Source organism: Mustelus asterias, chromosome 1 (assembly GCF_964213995.1).
Source record: "Mustelus asterias chromosome 1, sMusAst1.hap1.1, whole genome shotgun sequence".
In the NCBI taxonomy this organism is placed as follows: Eukaryota; Metazoa; Chordata; class Chondrichthyes; order Carcharhiniformes; family Triakidae; genus Mustelus; species Mustelus asterias.
Window position 1 is genome coordinate 152,055,873 of NC_135801.1, and position 18,969 is coordinate 152,074,841.

The following is an 18,969-nucleotide window of genomic DNA, read 5'->3' on the forward strand; positions in this document are numbered from 1 at the left end:
ATTTTTAGCATGGCCAATCAACCTAACCCGCATATCTTTGGACTGTGGGAGGAAACCGGAGCACCCAGACGAAATCCACGCAGACACGGGCATAATGTGCAAACTCCACACAGACAGTGACCCAAGCCGGGAATCGAACCCAGGGTCCCCGGAGCTGTGAAGCAGCAGTGCTAACCACTGTGCTACCGTGCCGCCCTAGTTTCCCCCTTAATGGTTGACTTGTGCTAACCCAAAAACCAGTCAAGTGTGCTTTGCGGCCTTGGAAAGTGAGTGAAGGATCAGGCCACAATGACATCCTTTGTCTTCCAGGAGACACGTGGGTTGTGGACTCCAACTCCCAGCATTCCAGGGGCGAGCAGCGGAAGTGACGCGTACCCAGCAGCCCGAGAGAGAGCGCGAGCAGTGTCGGTTGGGGAAGAATCGGGAGGAGAGAAGCTGAGAGCGAGGGAGCAGTGAGGCAGCAGCGCGCACCATACTCTGTCAATGTAGGTATTTCTAGCATTCAGATCGGGCAGGAGGCTCGGTTTTTATCTTTTTCCTCTTATTATCCCCCCCTCCTCCGTGTTGGAATTCAATCCATTTTTTGAAAAAAAAGAATCTTTTATTTGTTGGCCTCGGGGAGGAAGCCGGCGCTCCCTTTTAATGGCCGGCCGAGCGGGTTGCTGGGTGGATCCGCCAATCAGAGGGCGGCCGGGGCGGGTTGCTGGGTGGATCCGCCAATCAGAGGGCGGCAGGGGGCCAGACTTCCTCCTCCTGCTGCACCAAGTGCGTTGTGTCCCTCTGGGCTGCAAATAAAATGGGAGCCGCAGCCAGAGTGGAGCACACAGCATGGCAGCAACCTCTCCACGCTCCCCCACGCAGGCCGGGGAACTATACACCGGATTGCTACTCTTTATATCACAAATCACTTTTAAAAAAAACCATATTACATTCACTCTCTACAAATGATTGACTGGTTAATCAGCCACCAAGCTTCTTTTAAAACAAATAATTATAAAAAATTCACACTGATGTTTTGGAGACCTAGACTTTCAAATTGCCAAACGATTCTGTCATGAGGTTTTGGAGAGGGTTTTTATAAAAAAAAATGCTTCCCTGCCAGTCGTTTGCAATACACACACACACACAAAAAAAGCCTTGCGTTGCCCAGCAGTGGTTCGATTGCCCCCAGAGTGAATCCAGTCACACGGGTTTCCCTGTCTCGCTGTGTTAAGACTGAGCCATGTGAGCGAGCTCCTTCCTGTCCTTGCCGCCTCCTCACGCTGGCGTCGGAGAGGGAAAGGGAGGGAGGACCAGCCCCATCAGGAATTTGCGCACATGGTGCAGGCTAATCAGGGCAAGTGTAAGAGTATTGGGTGCCCCCGAGCCTTGCTCATTAACTTCTCGTGTCTGCGTGGGTTTCCTCCGGGTGCTCCGGTTTCCTCCCACAGTCCAAAGATGTGCTGGTTAGGTTGATTGGCCAGGTTAAAAAAAATTGCCCCTTAGAGTCCTGGGATGCGTAGGTTAGAGGGATTAGTGGGTAAAATATGTGGGGATAGGGCCTGGGTGGGATTGTGGTCGGTGCAGACTCGATGGGCCGAATGGCCTCCTTCTGCACTGTAGGGTTTCTATGATTCTATGATTTCGGAAAATGAATGTCGGTCATCAGTATTGAATAACAAAAATATTCTGCATTTACAATTACAGGCTTTTACACGAAAAAGGAGAATATGATACTGATTGTGCATATCACTTCTCATTGTTCTGCACATTCCAAGGACTGGAAGAAATGTACATTATAATGTGTAATATGGTTCACATGATGGAATACTGTGTTCCTCCAGCTGGATGATTTTATGTGCAACTTATGCAATCAATAATTCTGATCGTGTGGACTAAACCGCCATCAAGTGAACTAGATGCAATGATGTGCTTTGATATGAATTAGATCGCAGTTTTGAGATAATGTAACTGTACAAATTTGTAAAACTTGTATAAACTGAATTATAAACATTTTGGGAAAGGCTACAATGGGAATACATGGAAATCTATATGTGGATACCGTGATGTAAAGATGCAGCGTTGGACTGGGGTGGGCACAGTAAGAACTCTCGCAACACCAGGTTAAAGTCCAACAGGGTGGCACAGTGCTGAGCACTGTTTCTTCACAGTGCCAGGGCAGGGATCTGGGTTTGATTCCTGGCTTGGGTCACTGTCTGTGTGGAGTCTGCATGTTCTCCCCGTGTCTGCATGGGTTTCCCGGTGATTTGGTTTCCTCCCACAGTCCAAAGATGTGCTGGTTAGGTACATTGGCCATGCTAAATTCTTCCTCAGTGTACCCGAACAGGCATCGGAATGTGGCGACTAGGGGATTTTCACAGTAACTTCATTGTTACGATACTTGTGACGAATAAATAAACTTTAACTTTTTATTTGGAATCATGAGCTTTCTGAGCGCTGCTGCTTCATCAGGTGAGTGGATCAGGAAGAAGCTGTTGGACTTTACTATATGTGGATACTCATCAGTAGATCTGGTCCCTTCATTTCCACTTTTGAAGTTAGTTAGATTACTTATGTAGTTTCATGAACAGCTCATTCAGTTTATGCTGCCACCAGCCGCCCCGCTCCCCCCAATTTGCATGAGGTGACTGCCTACTTGCCCAGTGGCTGCATCAGCCTTGGGTAAACACCTCAGTGCAGTACTGAGGGAATTGTTGAACTATAAAGTTCCTTTTGTGTGAAATGTTAAAACTGTGGCTCAAACTGTACATTGGGATAGACAGAAAAGATCCTGCAATGTTGTTCAAAGGAGAGTGGGGTGTTCTTTTGACATCCTGGTCAGCATTCCTTTTCAGCAGCCAGAAAAATGATTTATCTGGTCACTTATTCATGGGCCCTTGTGCAAATATGCAACAGTTTGAGATGTCAGGTTTTAATGAGTGGTGCACTGCAAGGATTAGTGCTGGGGCTCTAGTTACTTGCATTCAATATTCATGACACAGAAAGAAAGTAATGTACCTTAAGTTTGCCAGCTAATACTGAATTGTTAGCAATGTAAATTAAGCAAAGAGATACGCACTGTTTTAAATAAGTTGGCAATGAAGTAGCAAATGGAGTATAATGTGAGAAATTGTGATATTCATTTTGGTAGTAAGAATAGAAAAGCAGAATATTTTTGAAAAGGTGTGAAATTTAAATGTTAATGTTCAGTGAGACTTGGGTGTACTGGTAAAGGAAATGCAACCTGCAGATACAGCAAGTTAATAGGAAGACAAAGAGCATGTTGGCCTTTATCACAAGGAGATTGGAGTACAAAAATAGATGTCTTGATTTTTTTTAGGGCTTTAATGTGATCACACCACGAGTCCTGTGAGCAATTTTGGTTTCTGTATCTGAGGAAGGATGCATTTGCCTTGCAAGCAATACTGTGAAAACTCACTATATTGGTTTCTAGAATGAGGAGGTTCTCCTATGATGACAGGCTGTGTAAATTGGACCAAACTCTGAAGTTTAGAAGAATGAGAAGTGATCTTATTGATGCATACAATGTTCTGAAGGGACTTGATGGGGTAGATACTAAGGGTTTTTTCACCTGGCCGAGAAATCTAGAACAAAGGGGCACAGTCTCAGGATGTGATTAATTATTTAGGACTGAGAATTATTTTTCACTCCCAAAGGGTTGTGAATCTTTGGAATTGTCTGCCCCAGAGGGCTGTGGATGTTCCATTGTTGAGATCTGTTAGGAAATTAAGGGAGATGGTGAGCAGGCAGGAAAATGGAATAAAGTCAGAATATCTGTTTAGCATATTGAATGTTAGAGCAGGCTCGAGAGTCCAAATAGTCACATTCTGCTCCTATTGTATTCCTCTGGGTAAAGGGGCAGCCACACACTGCACAAGTTATTAAAACACCTGAATCAGCCAATGTGCCACATTGTATTCTATTTGATAGAGTTCTATGGGATTACTAAGCAGATCTTGGGCTGAAAAAGGGTATTTTTGCATTCTGATAGGCTAATAGTTATGATTAGTGGTCACGATTTTGTGGAGACAGGTTACTAGCAGACTCTGACAGGGATTGATGTTGGTCTGTTGCCTTTCATAATCTATTAACTATCTGGATTAAATCTTTGGAGAAGCTATCTGAAGGTTCACAGATAATGTAAAAATTTGTACAAGTGTTAGAACTTTGGATTAGGGAAAAAATTCTACGGTCAGATCTAAAGATGATGAGGAATGAGCCTGTGTCATTGACTGGAAAAAAAATTCTCCCGCAGGTGTGATCAGGCATTATTGCACCAAGAATGGAACAAGCTTCATTTTCCTGTCCTTCATTTTTTTTATAGTTGATGCATTTTCTCTATGTTGGGCCATAACTTCCTTAAATTGCCACTCCATGTCCAATTACTTGAGTTAAACATTTGAGACTGTCTCGCCCAACCTTTCGACACAGGCTGAGAATGTTCAGTGCAATCTCCTGAGAGAGGCAACATTCAAGAATGGAGATGGCAAATTGAAACAACTGAAGGATTCCTTAACATCTGTCTTTTTTGACCGAAGGGTTTTGGATTAAGTCTCTACTAATTTTTTATATTAAATGTACTGTATAAATGTTAGATATTTTTGAAGGCAAATTGGTGTGGAGAAGAATGTGTGTTGTCTTAAACACACTCCTGTATGTATGACAGTTTTGTGCTGCTTTATTTGGACATGAAACTGAAAATAGACTCGTCTCTATCAAATGTCTTGTAATATATGCAAGGGTTTTGTATTTTTCTCGTGTTAATGAATCTTTCCTTCAGATCTCTTGGGAATGTGATTTAAAATAGCTTTTTTTTAAAAATATCCCTAGATGCCTAAGTCAAGGGAAGTTGTTTCTACAAGCTCAGATAGCGAATCGGATAGTGAGGTTGACCAAAAGGTAAGGCAAAATATACTGTTGAATGTTATTTTAAAAGCATATCTGTGTGGTCTTAATAGCGCTGATTTGAGGTTATTAACATTAAAAACACCTAAATTACTTCACAGAAGAAAGATTCTCAGTTTTTGATTTCAGTATGATTATAAAGCAGACAGGCTCAAATATACTTCACAAAATGATGTTGGGCTATCTTTTGAATTTAAAATGCCAGCGCTGCTAAGCCATTAAATGTTGACACTGAATATAGGTGAGATAATTTCAATTCAAAACAGATCTTTTCTATTGAGTAAAATGTTCCTATTACAATTTCTTCACTGATGTACTAAGTTTGAAAACAATTCTTGCCTCCAGACTGACATCTGCAAATGAAGTTTGTCAAACAGTTGATTTATCATGGGGCTCTGGAGGGGTGATCAAAAAGTTGTCTATCTTCCTCCTGGCCGTCAGCAAATTTTCATGTTCCATGATGCTCACTGCTGACCTTAAGGAAAGCTGCTGACCATAACCCAGCTACTCCTGTGGCATGAATTTCCCTTTTCCTGACATCAATTTGGATCTGCGACCAAGTCAATGGAATCTCTAGCATCCAGCAACAGTGTCACCAAGCATGATAGCAACCAATGATTGAGACTTTTTTGAGATTGGGACTTTTTTCTCTGGAGCGTAGAAGGCCGAGGGGTGATCTTATAGAGGTCTATAAAATAATGAGGGGCACAGATCAGCTAGATAGTCAATATCTTTTCCCAAAGGTAGGGAAGTCTAAAACTAGAGGGCATAGGTTTAAGGTGAGGGGAGAGATACAGAAGTGTCCAGAGGGGCAATTTCTTTTTCCACACAGGGTGGTGAGTGTCTGGAACAAGCTGCCAGAGATGGTTGTAGAGGCGGGTACAATTTTGTCTTTCAAAAAGACAGTTACGTGGGTAAAATGGGTATAGAGGGATATGGGTCAAATTGGGCAATTGGGATTAGCTTAGGGGTTTAAAAAAAAAGGGCGGCACGGACAAGTTGGGCCGAAGGGCCTGTTTCCATGCTGTAAACCTCTATGACTCTGAAATGGTTGCAGACTCCAGATGTTGCTGATAGTTTCGGAGGAGTATTTACAGTGACCGCTCACAGTTTTGCCATTATTACTGAAAGATTAGGGTCCATATTTTTTAATCCCCTCATCTAGTCGTGGTCTGTACTTCTGGTTAATGTGCATTCTGCATGACTTTAGCACCATTTGAAACAGTTGCCAAATAATGCAGATGAGGGTATATTTTGTAACACGACTTAAAATGCATCCCATTTTATTTATTCCTGATGGAGGTGGTAGGGTTAAGGTTGAATACAGAGTAGCCTATTGAATATGGGGTAACAGGAGTAGTAGAAGTTTTTTTCTATGTATGCATTATGCATATGATTCGATATAGTGCAAGTATCAATGGATATGATAATGCTGTGTATATAAACCAGTTCTAGTTAATTTCTGTCTCCAAAATTTAGATGTTTATTAATCATCTGACCTACATTCACTTTGTACAATTGCCAATTTAGCTGTACTTTATTCAGAAGTCAGAGTGATCTGCGATTGTAGGTCAATAGTTATTTTGGTAAGAATTGAAAAAGTAATTCTGGTTCAATCTGGAATTTTAGTACTAACAGTGATTGAAAACAAAAGTAGCAAAGACTTGAATTAATGCAGTAAATACTATTTTATAATCGGCTGATAGAATTTGATTAATCCTTCAAAGTGAACCCAAAATAGAAAACTTGGTAACAAGATAAGTACTACTTTTGTATTCTGATCTCTTCCCCTCTCTTCCATTTCATTTATTGAAGGGTTAATTTCTGTAATAAATTCCTTGGTTTGTTTTACAGGCTAAGAGAAAGAAGTCAGCTCCAGTAGAGAAACCAGCAAAAAAGCAAAAGAGTGGAGAAAGTTCTGGGGGTGCAAAATGCACTAAGAGTGACAAAGATGATAACCTATTTCAGGTATATTGGTTCAGTCGCAGCATTATTCATGATTGAAGTGTATGACTTCAATTATGCTCGCTTTTTTGAAAATTTATGTTGTTCACGATAAATACTGGTTTGTTAGAGACTGACTTTTGGTTTTAAAGAGACCTAGAAAATGAATTCTGTCAAGTGGCATCATGTTGTATGGTGTATATGCTTGATGTTTTGATTCACAGCGGATCGGGAAGGAGAGGGAGTATTTCCCATGGCTGCGGGAGCTAATTGAGGTGACTGCCCAGAAGTTGGCCAACAGTCATCTTTGGGACACTGCTATGATGTAACAAAGATCTGGATCTGACAGTGTACTCAATTTGAAGAATGGTCTTATCCAGGTCATCTTCTGTCAAGTTAGGAAGGAGATTGAAAATCAGGACCTTTTCATCTCAGAATTACTCCCAGTCCTAAGTGCTACTGAACATAGAGGACAATTGAGTGAATGAACGCATGACTAGAAAGCTCATGTAAGCTGCAAGGCATCAGATTTCTGAAGCATTGGGACAGGTTCTGGGGAAGATGGGATCTGTACAAGCAGGATGGTCTACACCTGAACAGGACTGACGTAAATATCCTCACAGGGAGATCTGTTAATGTTGTTGGGGAGGGTTTAAACTAGATTGGCAGGTGGATAGAAACCTGACGGCAAATTCAGAGCAGGGAATGCGAGATAGAAAATTAGTGAGTGACTCTGAAAGACAGAAGGAGCACAGGTTAGAAAGTTAGGAAGGAATTTGCAGTGTTTAAAAAGTGTGTATATATATATATTATATATATATATATATACAAATATAGATATATATATAAATGCAAGGGTATAACAAAGCCGATGAGCTGAGGGCATAAACATGTGGCAACATGGTATTGCTTTAATGCAAATTTGGCTCGGAGGAGCAAAAATGGCACTCAACACCTTGGCTGTGGAGTTTTCAGGCAGGATACAGAGGGGGGTAAATTTATGGGGGTATAGCTTTACTGATTAATTAATTGCAGCTGTGAGGAGGGATGACATACTACCAAAAAAAATCAAATGAAGCTACATGAGTTAAGCTCAGAAGTAAAAAAAAGTGTGCAGCCACATTACTAGCTGTTTGCTATAGAACCCCAACTAGCGGAAACGAGTTAGAAGAGCAGTAATAGTTGGAGACTTCAACTACCCTAATATCAGTTGGGATACGAACAGTGTGAAGGACACAGGTCGCAAAATTCTTGAACTGTGTTCAAGAGAACATTTTTAGCAGGTGCATAACAAGCACAATGAGAGGGGTTGCAATTCTAGCTTTAGTCCTCGGAAATGAAGCTGGGCAAGTGGATGAAGTAACGGTGGGGGGGTGGGTACCTTTTGGAGATAGTGACCATAATATAGTTAGATTCAACATCGTTATGGAAAAGAATAAAGATGGAGCAGCAGTAAAAGTTCTAAATTGGGGAAAGACAAAGTTTACAAAGCTGAGAGGTGAACTAAGTTGACTGGATACAATTACTAGAAGGGAAAACAGTGTTAGATCAATGGGAGGCATTCAAAAATGACATTCTGTGGGCACAGTGTAGGCATGTCTCCACAAAGAAAAGGGGTAGGACCACCAAATAGAGTTGGCTAGTTACCCAGAAATGTGCAGGGTAAGATAAAGCAAAAAATAAGGACAGTCATAAAATACTGTAGAAAGCCTGGAGGAATATAGGAAGCCCATAAGATGAAGTGAGAAAAGGAAATTATGAAGGCAAAAGGAGGATATGAAAAATATTGGCAGGTAAAATCAAAGAAAACCAAAGATGCTTTAGGTGTACATTAAGAGCAAACGAAGATGTACATGGTAACTTGTGCGTTGATGTAGAAGACGTGGGCAGAGTTCTTAATGAGTGTTTTGTCCTTTCTTCAAGGAGTGGAATGATGCAGATGTTCTAGTTAAAGAGGGGGATGAAATATTTGATATAATAAGCATTATGAGAGAGGTGTACTGGAGGGACTGACATCCTTGAAGATGGGTAAATCACCAGGGCTGAATGGATTGTATCCCATGTGATAAAAGAAACCAGGAGGAAATAGCAGATGTTCTGAGGATCATTTTCAAATTCTTGCTAGATACAGGCAAGGTGCCAGAAGCTTGGAGGTCTGCGAATGTTGTACCATTATTTAAACAGCATGCGAGGAATAGGCCAGAATATTATAGGCTGGTCAGTGAGTTCAGCAGTGGGTGAATTATCAATTCTGACAGTTTGGATAAACTGTCACTTGAAAAGGTATGGATTTATTAGAGATAGTCAGCATGGAAAGTAACAAGGAGGATTGATGAAGGTAATGTAATGGATGTTGACTACATGGATTTTATCAAGACATTTGACAAATTCCCATATGGGAGACTGGTTGGAAAAGTTGAAATCCTATAGGTTACAGGGAAAAGTGACAAGTTGGATCCAAAATTGGCTCAGTGACAGAAAATAAAGAGTTGACAAATGTGAGGTAACGCATTTTGCAAGTTCTAATGCAGATAGGAATTTTACAATAAATGGCCGAACCCTTAAGAGTATAGATAGGCAGAGGGATCTGGGTGTACAGGTACACAGGTCACTGAAAGTGGCAACGCAGGTGGAGAAGATAGTCAAGAAGGCATACGGCATGCTTGCCTTCATCAGCCGGGACATTGAGTTTAAAAATTGGCAAGTCATGTTGCAGCTTTATAGAACCTTAGTTAGGCCGCACTTGGAATATAGTGTTCAATTCTGTTCGCCACACTACCAGAAGGATATGGAGGCTTTGGAGAGGGTACAGAAAAGATTTACCAGGATTTTGCCTGGTATGGAGGGCATCAGCTATGAGGAGAGGTTGGAGAAACTTAGCTTGCTTTCACTGGAACGACGGAGATTGAGGGGCGACCTGCTAGAAGTCTACAAGATTATGAGAGGCATGGACAGAGTGGATAGTCAGAAGCATTTTCCCAGGGTGGAAGAGTCAATTACTCAGCGGCATAGGTTCAAGGTGCGAGGGGCAAAGTTTAAAGGAGATGTACGAGGTAAGTTTTTTTACACAGAGGGTGGTGGGTGCCTGGAACTCGCTGCTGGGGGAGGTAGTGGAAGCAGATACCATAGTGAGTTTTAAGGAAGATCTGAACAAATACATGAATAGGATGGGAATAAAGGGATATGGTCCCCAGAAGGGTCATGAGTTTTAGTTCAGTTGGGCAGCATGGTCGGTGCAGGCTTGGAGGGCTGAAGGGCCTGTTCCTGTGCTGTAATTTTCTTTATTCGTTGTTCTTGAAAGCAGTTTCCAGGGCTCAGTGTTGGGTTGTTTGCTGTACATATAAATAATGGGCTTAATGTGGGAGGCATGATTGGGGAAACTTGCAGATGAGACAAAAATGGCTGTGTAGTTGAAAATGAAGAAGATAGCTGTTGTCTCCAGAATGATATTAATGATTTGGATGGTAGACAAGCAAATGGAATTCAATCTGGAAAAGGTGAGGTGATGCATTTGGGGAGGGAAAACAAAGCTAGAGAATACACTGTAAACAGGAGGATATGCAGCGGGGTAGAGGAAGTGACAGACCCGTTGGTCCCTGAAAATGGCAGAACAATTGGATAAGATGGTAAAGGAAGCATATGAAGACATTTCCTTATTGGATGAGGAATTGAATACAAAAGCGGGATGTAATGCTAGAATTGTATAAAAAGCTGGTTAGGCCACAGTTGGAATTTTTTGTACAGTTCTGGTCACTACATTATCGGAAGAACATAATTGCTCTGAAGAGAGTGCAGAGGAAACTTCACAGTACAAAAATCATTCAGCCCATCGAGTCTGCACTGGCTCTGAAGGAGCATTTTTTCTTGTCCCACTTCCCTGTCTTATCCCTGTAACCTTGCTCATTCATTCTTTTCAGATAGCAATCCAATTCCCTTTTGATTATCTCGATCGAACCATCTCAGGAAGTGGCTACCAGAGCATCATAGAAACCCTACAGTGCAGAAGGAGGCCATTCGGCCCATCGAGTCTGCACTGACCACAATCCCACCCAGGCCCTACCCCCACATATTTACCCGCTAATCCCTCTAACCTACACATCTCAGGACTCTAAGGGGCAATTTTTAACCTGGCCAATCAACCTAACTCGCACATCTTTGGACTGTGGAGGAAACCGGAGCACCCGGAGGAAACCCACGCAGACTCGAGGAGAATGTGCAAACTCCACACAGACAGTGACCTGAGCTGGGAAGCAGCAGTGCTAACCACTGCAGATCAAATGCTAGGAATCCTGTGGCGAGTAACTCACCTGATTCCCCAAAACCTGTCCGCCATTATAAGGCACAAGTTTAAAGTTTATTTTATTAGTGTCACAAGTAGGCCTACATTAACACTGCAGTGAAGTTACTGTGAAAATCCTCTAATCGCCACACTCCGACACCTGTTCGGGTACACTAAAGGCGAATTTAGCATGGCCAGTGCACCTAACAAGCATGTCTTTTTGACTGGGAGGAAACTGGAGCACCCGGAGGAAACCCACGCAGACATGGGGAGATTGTGCAGAGTCCGTACAGACAGTGACCCAAGTCAGGAATTGAACCTGGGTCTCTGGCACTGTGAGGCAACAGTGCTAACCACTGTGCCACCAAGTCAGGCGAGTAATGGAACTCAAGTTTTTTTCGGCATCACTTCCAAACCTGACCACTACCATCTAGAAGGACAAGAGCAGCAGATGCCTGGGAACACCACCACTTGGAGGTTTCCTCCAAGTCACTCACCATACTGACTTGGAAATTACCACTGTTCCTTCACTGTTGCTGGATCAAAATCCTAGAATTCCCTTCCTACCTTGGGTGTACCTATCTTAGGGACTGTAGCTGTTCAAGAAGGCAGGTCAACACGGACACAATGGCCTTATTTTATGGCATAACTTCTGTGGTTTTAAAATCCAGAGTCCCATATTTACTTGATTATCCAATATTGACTGAATGCTTTTTTTAAGTTTAGGAATCATTGTGAGAGAGGGTTGGCTAACCTGATCAAATAACTTCTAAGAACGGTAGTTGACTGTTGGTTTTTGTGTATTGATAACCAAGATAGTAACTAATTTGACCAAATACCCATGAGGATTGCTATTTGCATATTTAAGTAACTGAATTGGTACAGTTGTGACTCATCCATACCAATTGAATCTAGTGTTTCCTGCACTATTGATGCAATGTGTGTTTGCTGTTTTCAATCAATCCAATGTGTTACTAGATCTATGAATGTGCTTAGTTCCTTCATGTCCATTATAGTACAATTATATAGTTCGAAGTCAGTTTGGTGTGCCTTGGACATTGGAAGGTAGGTGTCGGCACAATCTCTAATCATAAAAGCACCAGCAGATCTAAATATCCATTTGAACATTTTAGTACATTTAAATGGTTTTGAACAACCCCAATGAAGAAATTGTTTTTGGAGGTGTTGATTTGACCTATGTTATGCGTAACTACATTGGCTTGCTGGTGAAGACCGTTGTCCTCCTTGTCTTTTCAGTAAGTGAAAGGTTAGACTGCTAACTCTCGACTTGCACAAATATAGAAAGAAATTTTCAAACATCACAGTCATAATTGTTACATTGCAGAAGGAGGCCATTCGGCCCAATGTGTCTGCACTAAATCTGAATCTAGTTCCATTCTCCCGACTTCTCCCCATAACTTTGCATATTATTTATTTTCAAATATTGGTTTTTTTCTCTTTTGAGTGCTTTAGGGAAGGCAGTGGCGTAGTTGTATTGTCACTAGACCAGTAATCCAGACACCCAGGGTAATGCTTTACATGTGACTCCAGACCCACAGCAAGGTAGTTGATGCTTAAATATCCTCAGGGATGGGCAATAAATGCTGCCCCAGACAAATGATGGAGGAATTTATTTTCTGTCATTAGCCATTATTTTGAAAATGAATGATTTGAGCCGACTGGAGTAGAATATTCTCTTCCTGAAGCCTGACCTTATTTGATGAATAAAGAATAATAGTTAATTTTACCTCCATATATCCTGGCAAATCAACTGGCTACGGTAGACAAAATAGAAACAAAACTTGAATATTCTTCAGTTTTTTTTAAATGGAAAAATAAACAAAAAGTAACTGTCATAGCATTGTAAATAGTTTGTTAATGCCTATGATTATTAAAACTTTTATGGTAAGTGGAGTAGAAATCATTACTGTAAGTGAAGCAGTGAGTTGAAAGTTTGTTGAGTGCGCTGAATGCATCTCTAACATGGAAAAAATCCTTGATGAATGGTTTGAATTTTGCTTTGCAATATTAATAAAGTTTTGAAATTACTTTATTTGGACAAGGAATTTCATGTGAAGGTGAATATTGCTAATATTGTACAGATTATTTTCACTATGTTAATTAGGGAATTGGCATTAATTTAATTTTTTGTTCTGATCACGTTGGGATCGACAAACAAAAGAACAATAATCACCAAACGACTACAATGAAACAAAATCACTTTTGAAGGATAACCTGGAACTCATTGGCCATGAGGGTGTTAGAAGCAGAAACAATGGTTTCAAAAGGAAATCGAATGGGTCCTTGTAGGAAACAAACTTGCAGGGAATGAGTGAAGGCGTGGGATTAAGCAGATTGCTCTGCAAAGAGATGACAAAGACTTGATGGGTTGAATGGCCTCTTTCTGTGCCACACAATTTCACTTTATGGTATTTTAACGGTCAAATCAGTCAGTATGAATAGTATCCATCAGTAGGGTAAAACTAACCTGTCTCATGACAATATGAATGATATGTTATACTTTTAATATAATCATGTTTGATCTTTATTCTGAATATGCCTGCTAGTAATTGGTGATGAATGTCCCATTGTACCTATGTTGACTGAGCTCACATGTAGGCTAAGTCCTGTATATCCAAAGAACAGGCAAGGAGGTAAAACTGACTGTCCAAGACATAAACTGACAATTCCTGAGCAAAATCTTCAAAATTGTTCTGGGCTCTCACCCAGGCCTGTTCACCAATCCAGGAGTATTAACGGCAACATGTGAATGTTGCTATCCACCCACACAAGCAGGTAACCCAAACAACATAGTTTCACTGATAGATATTTTGATGATTTTTCTGCAAATACAACTGACGAGGAATAAACCATAAACTCCAAATACTGTCAGGATAGAGACTCTATTGTAAGGGCCCACGTTGTCCTTTTTTCTAAAGCATTGTAACATTTATTGCAACATCAAAGTAGCAGATGTTCTGGGTGTAACTGTTTTCATCTATCCGATACAAGGCATCAGGAGCAGGATAGACCTCTATTTACAACCAAATTGTAATCTTCTATTTTTTTCATGGAATATGGGCATCACTGGCAAGGCCAACATTTATTGCCCATCCCTAATTGCCCATGATGTGGCTTAGATCATTGCAGAGGACAGTTAAGAGTCAAACACATTGCTGTGGGTATTGAATCACTCATAGCAGATTTCCTTCCCTAAAGGACGTTAAGAACCAGATGGGTTTTTATGACACTCAATAGTTTCATGGTTACTTTTGCTGAGACTAGCTTTCAGTTCCAGATTTGTTCATTACATTTAACTTCCACCAGCTGCTGTGGTGGGATTTGACCCATGTCCCCATAGCTCCTGGATTGCTAGTCCAATGACGTTACCGCTAAGGCACCGTTTCCTCAATCTTCTAAATCTCTTCCAATCCATTTTGTACCTATGGGTCACTTATGCATTGACTACATAGTTTTGTAGTATGCTAACAATATGGACTTTCATAATATTTATTGACAGATTGGCAAGATGAGATACGTTAGTGTGCGTGAATTCAAAGGCAAAGTTCTAATTGATGTCAGAGAGTACTGGATGAACCAAGATGGTGAAATGAAGCCTGGAAAGAAAGGTAAATATTTTAGGATTATTATATACATGTTGGGAAGACCAGATTGAGGGTGCAAATTAGTATTATGGGGTGATGTGGCTCGTGGGGAAAGAAAATGTCAACCCGGAGTGATGGGCGGCTGAGTTTTTTTAAAAGTAATATTTTACTTCACTACGTGCTTGGAAATATAAAATCCCAGGGCATTAGTGACAAAACATCTGGAATGATATCACTGCCACTCTGGACTGGTCTGTTGATGCTAATAAGTGCTAACAGTGGGATTCTTCAATGAACATCATGCGCAAGGTGTTTTTGAGTCCTGTGTGGGGCCAGAGGTTGAGGGGGTAGGGTACTAAAGTTAACCATTTCATGGTGACAAAGTGGTTAGCACTGCTGCCTCACAGCACCAGGAGCCTGGGTTCAGTTCCGGCCTTGGGTGATTGTGCAAACTGCATATTCTCCCTGTGTCTGTGTAGGTTTCCTCTGGATGCTCTGGTTTCCTCCCACAGTCCAGAGGTGCAAGGGTTAGGTGGATTGACCATGGTAAATTGCCCCTTGGTAAATATGTGAGATCGCGGGGAGAGGGCGTAGGTTAAAGTACTCTGTAAGGCAGTCTGTGCAGAGTCGATGGGCCGAATGGCCACCTTCACCATAGAGATTCTATGATTTCTGTATGTTGGCTCCCTTTCCTCAAGAAAAAAATAACTTCAAGTCGCAGATGTTATAGAATAACTATAGTGACCATTTGATCTCCTATTTCAGCTCATTCGTAGAGCAGTCAAGTCACTTGTTTTCCTCCATTTTGTTCCCATATCCCTACAATTTTTTTCACCCGTGGGCATTTTTTCAGTTCCCTTTGGACATCAACTGTTGAATCCATCCACCACTTTATCATTTCATGCACTCCAAATTTTAACCACTTGCTGCATTTTACAAAAAAACCTTTTGTCACCTCAAGTTCTTTTGCTAATCACTTGCTAACTTCTAGGCATCAGTTACCAAAGTAAGGTGTATTTGGTTTTATTCAAACCATTTTTAAGTTCGGTCCAAAGTTGAATAAATAAATACTGGTGAATCTTCTCCACTCAAAATTGATTTATTGCGAGGTGTTTTTTTATATAAAAGTAGGGAAGTCTTGCTGTATCTGTACAGGGCATTGGTGAGAACATGCCTTGAATACTATGCAATTTTGATCCCTTATGGAGGGATGTATGTGCAGAGAAGGTTCACAAGGTTGACTGAGATTGAGGAATTTGCCTATTGAGGAAAGGTTGAGCAGGTTGTGCCTATACTTATTGGAGTTTAGAAGAATGATTTTATTGAAGTTAGATTCATAGGGGGCTTCATGGGGTGGATGCTGAGGGTGCACAGTTTAAACACAAGGATTCTTCCATTTAGAGTGGAGATGAGGAAGAATTTATTTTGAGTGTTGTTGATCTTCAGAATTCTCTTCGCTAGAGAGCAATGGAGGCTGAGTCTTTGAATATATTCAAGATGTGAGTTAGATTTTTCATCTACAAGGGTGTCAAGAGTTATGGGACAGATAGGAAAGTGGAGTTAAGGCCACAATCTGACCATCCATGATCTTATTGAAAGGTGGGGCAGGCTCAAAGGGCCACATGATCACCTATTTATTATGATCTTATTGATCATACGGTGCAAGCTGCAAATAGCATGGTCCTTGTATTTGGAGTTTAGTCATCTTTCCTGAGATGTAACAAAAATGTGGGAATCTTAAAGGAAATACACAGAAATTTTAACTTGTCAGTTTTCTTGATGGCTGTTGTTGCTATACTTTCCATTGTGTATTGTATTGATTTATGAACATGTTTATGCTTCTTTGAATGGTTAGATGTAGCTTTTCCAACAATTGCCCATTTGGAGTGAGGAGGGAGCGTTGTAGAAGACCTGTTTATAATGGTCTGTTACCCAAATGCAACTTGTTTCCTTCCCCTATGGTTGGGAGAAAGGAGTAGAAGTCATAGGAGAGTGGAAAGAGACGAGAGAGTTCTGCTCCCTAGTAGATTAGTAAGTAGTTGAATTGTGCTGACCAATAGATACTGCAAATAACTATTAACATTACAAATAATTATTCAACCTGGGGGTGGGGTGAAGTGGCGGGCAGGCAGGTTCAACTTCATTTGAGGATGCAATCTGACTAGTATGGTACTTTTCAAAAAGCCTGGCAACGCCTATTGTTGTTCATAGATAAATAATGACTACTTATAACAAGTTATTGTAGAGTGAGTGGTTTTGTTGAACCTGCGAGGAGAAAAAAAGTGAACAATTCTATAAAATGTTTATTTATAACTGTTGGTGAGCTTTAATTCCCATTGTCATTCGATATGCTGTTTTTTTTTCCCCCTTCTACCCAAATTTAGGAATCTCTTTATTACCAGACCAATGGAATCAACTGAAGGAAATGATTCCTGACATTGATGATGCATTAAAAAGGTTATAGAATGACCATATAAAGATGTACCCTGCTTTTTGTCATTGACCTTGTCCATCTTTAACATTTACTTGTGTTTTCTAAAGAAATTAAGCTTGTTTGTATTGTAATGTTCATAATGTGACTGTTTTATGTATATGCAGTACATCCCAGCTTTCATATTTTTAAAAAAACTCTCTAAGGGGTACACTATTTAGAAAAGTGGTATGGAGTTTGTTTTTAGTGTTAAAATTACATCTTTGTTTTCTGATTTGATGTTTAGCAACTGCCATATCATGTCTATAGACTGTTGCTTATATTATCCAGCTAGTAGAGACAAAAACTTTCAAGAACAATTTCATGTTTAAATTCAAGCAGCTCTACCAAGGCGTTCTTTTTTAAGTATGATTCAATCGTTGAATCTTCCGGCTATTTCAGATTGGCTTTCCCCAGTGGCCTTGTGGGTAAATGCACCATCCGGTGTAGCAATAAACCATACAGGTCAGAGGATCCTAGGGTCGATTTATGGTTTATTCTCTTAGTTGAACTGACCTTGGCTACAACAGCAGTTGGGCCGTGACAATTTGCCCATGTGCCCTGGAATAGGAAGGGTGAAAATCAGTCAGGGTTTCCACTTGTGATTGTCATTCACTATCCACAACTGGAAAATGAACCTGTTGAGGGTTAGGTTAAGCTTACGGTGTTGCTGTCCATGATTGGAACTTTTTGACCAAGGGCTAAACAAATGTACTTTGTTTGGACTTGTATGTGAAGAATGACATCTTGAATGAATGCCAAAGAGCTATGTATCTGGAACTCAACTCTCAATAAGATTTGGTGTCATCAGGATTGATTGGGAGGGGATGAAAACTCATTGTATGTCGCCCAATACCGTAGGGATAATTTAATAGTGGTGTGCTACAGTATTGTTTGCCTTTGGTTTTTTAAAATGTGTACTGTATATTGAGGCTTTTCACAGCTTCTGTTAATCCCAATATATAATGTTTTTCTGGAGATGGGGAGTATGGGATGATTTAGTGTTTGACTCTGCCAGAATTAATCAAAACTAGCTCTCTTTCACCTAAATATTTGTTGGATTCCATGGTTCAAATAAATTTGTTTAGCTTTGGGTTTTTAAGCTCTCCTTGGACTGGTAAACACTTTAATGGCTTTGTTATAACTAATGGACTGATACAGGGAACTGTAACTTGTTTAGATAACCGAATAGCAGTTAGTTTAAAAAATGTATCATAGCTGTCAATTATCCAGCATTTTTCAACACTTCGCTCATCTATTTGCTCTAAGCTCAACTGTTTTAAGTGATAGCTACTTAAGAATAATTTCAAGCTGAAAAATGACTGGTCAGTCATACAACCACGTGGGCTCTTGTCACTACTTTTGTGAGGTACCATTCCCAATATAATATTTTCACACCGCATGTTTTGACTATTTTCAGTATGCTTTTGTATTATTTCACCCATGTTCATATTTCTCTGATCTGTATTGAAATATGGTAAAGCAAATAAAGCTGTTGCGGCAACTTGTTCTGACTTTGACTTTAATGTTAATTCACTGAAGCTTACCACTAAAGAATTACATAATTTCTTTAAACTTACATTTACAAAAGTTACTATCATCCTTTTAAGAACAAAGAACAATACAGCACAGGAACAGGCCCTTCGGTCCTCCAAGTCTGCGCCGCTCATGTGCCCAACTAGACCATTCGTTTGTATCCCTCTATTCCCAGTCTGTTCATGTGGTTATCTAGATAGGTCTTAAACGATCCCAGCGTGTCCGCCTCA

The 18,969-nt window shown here is 40.6% G+C and overlaps 1 protein-coding gene across 1 annotated transcript; it reads left to right on the forward strand.

Moving 5' to 3' along the window:
* Positions 1 to 342: 342 nt before the first annotated feature.
* Positions 343 to 18,717, forward strand: sub1a (SUB1 regulator of transcription a). The gene is made up of 5 exons (XM_078220656.1): positions 343 to 485; positions 4,831 to 4,899; positions 6,760 to 6,873; positions 14,649 to 14,757; positions 17,118 to 18,717. Exons 2-5 carry the CDS (start codon positions 4,831 to 4,833, stop codon positions 17,195 to 17,197), a joined length of 372 nt encoding a protein of 123 aa, XP_078076782.1. The 5' UTR covers positions 343 to 485; the 3' UTR covers positions 17,198 to 18,717.
* The last annotated feature ends 252 nt before the right edge of the window (positions 18,718 to 18,969 follow it).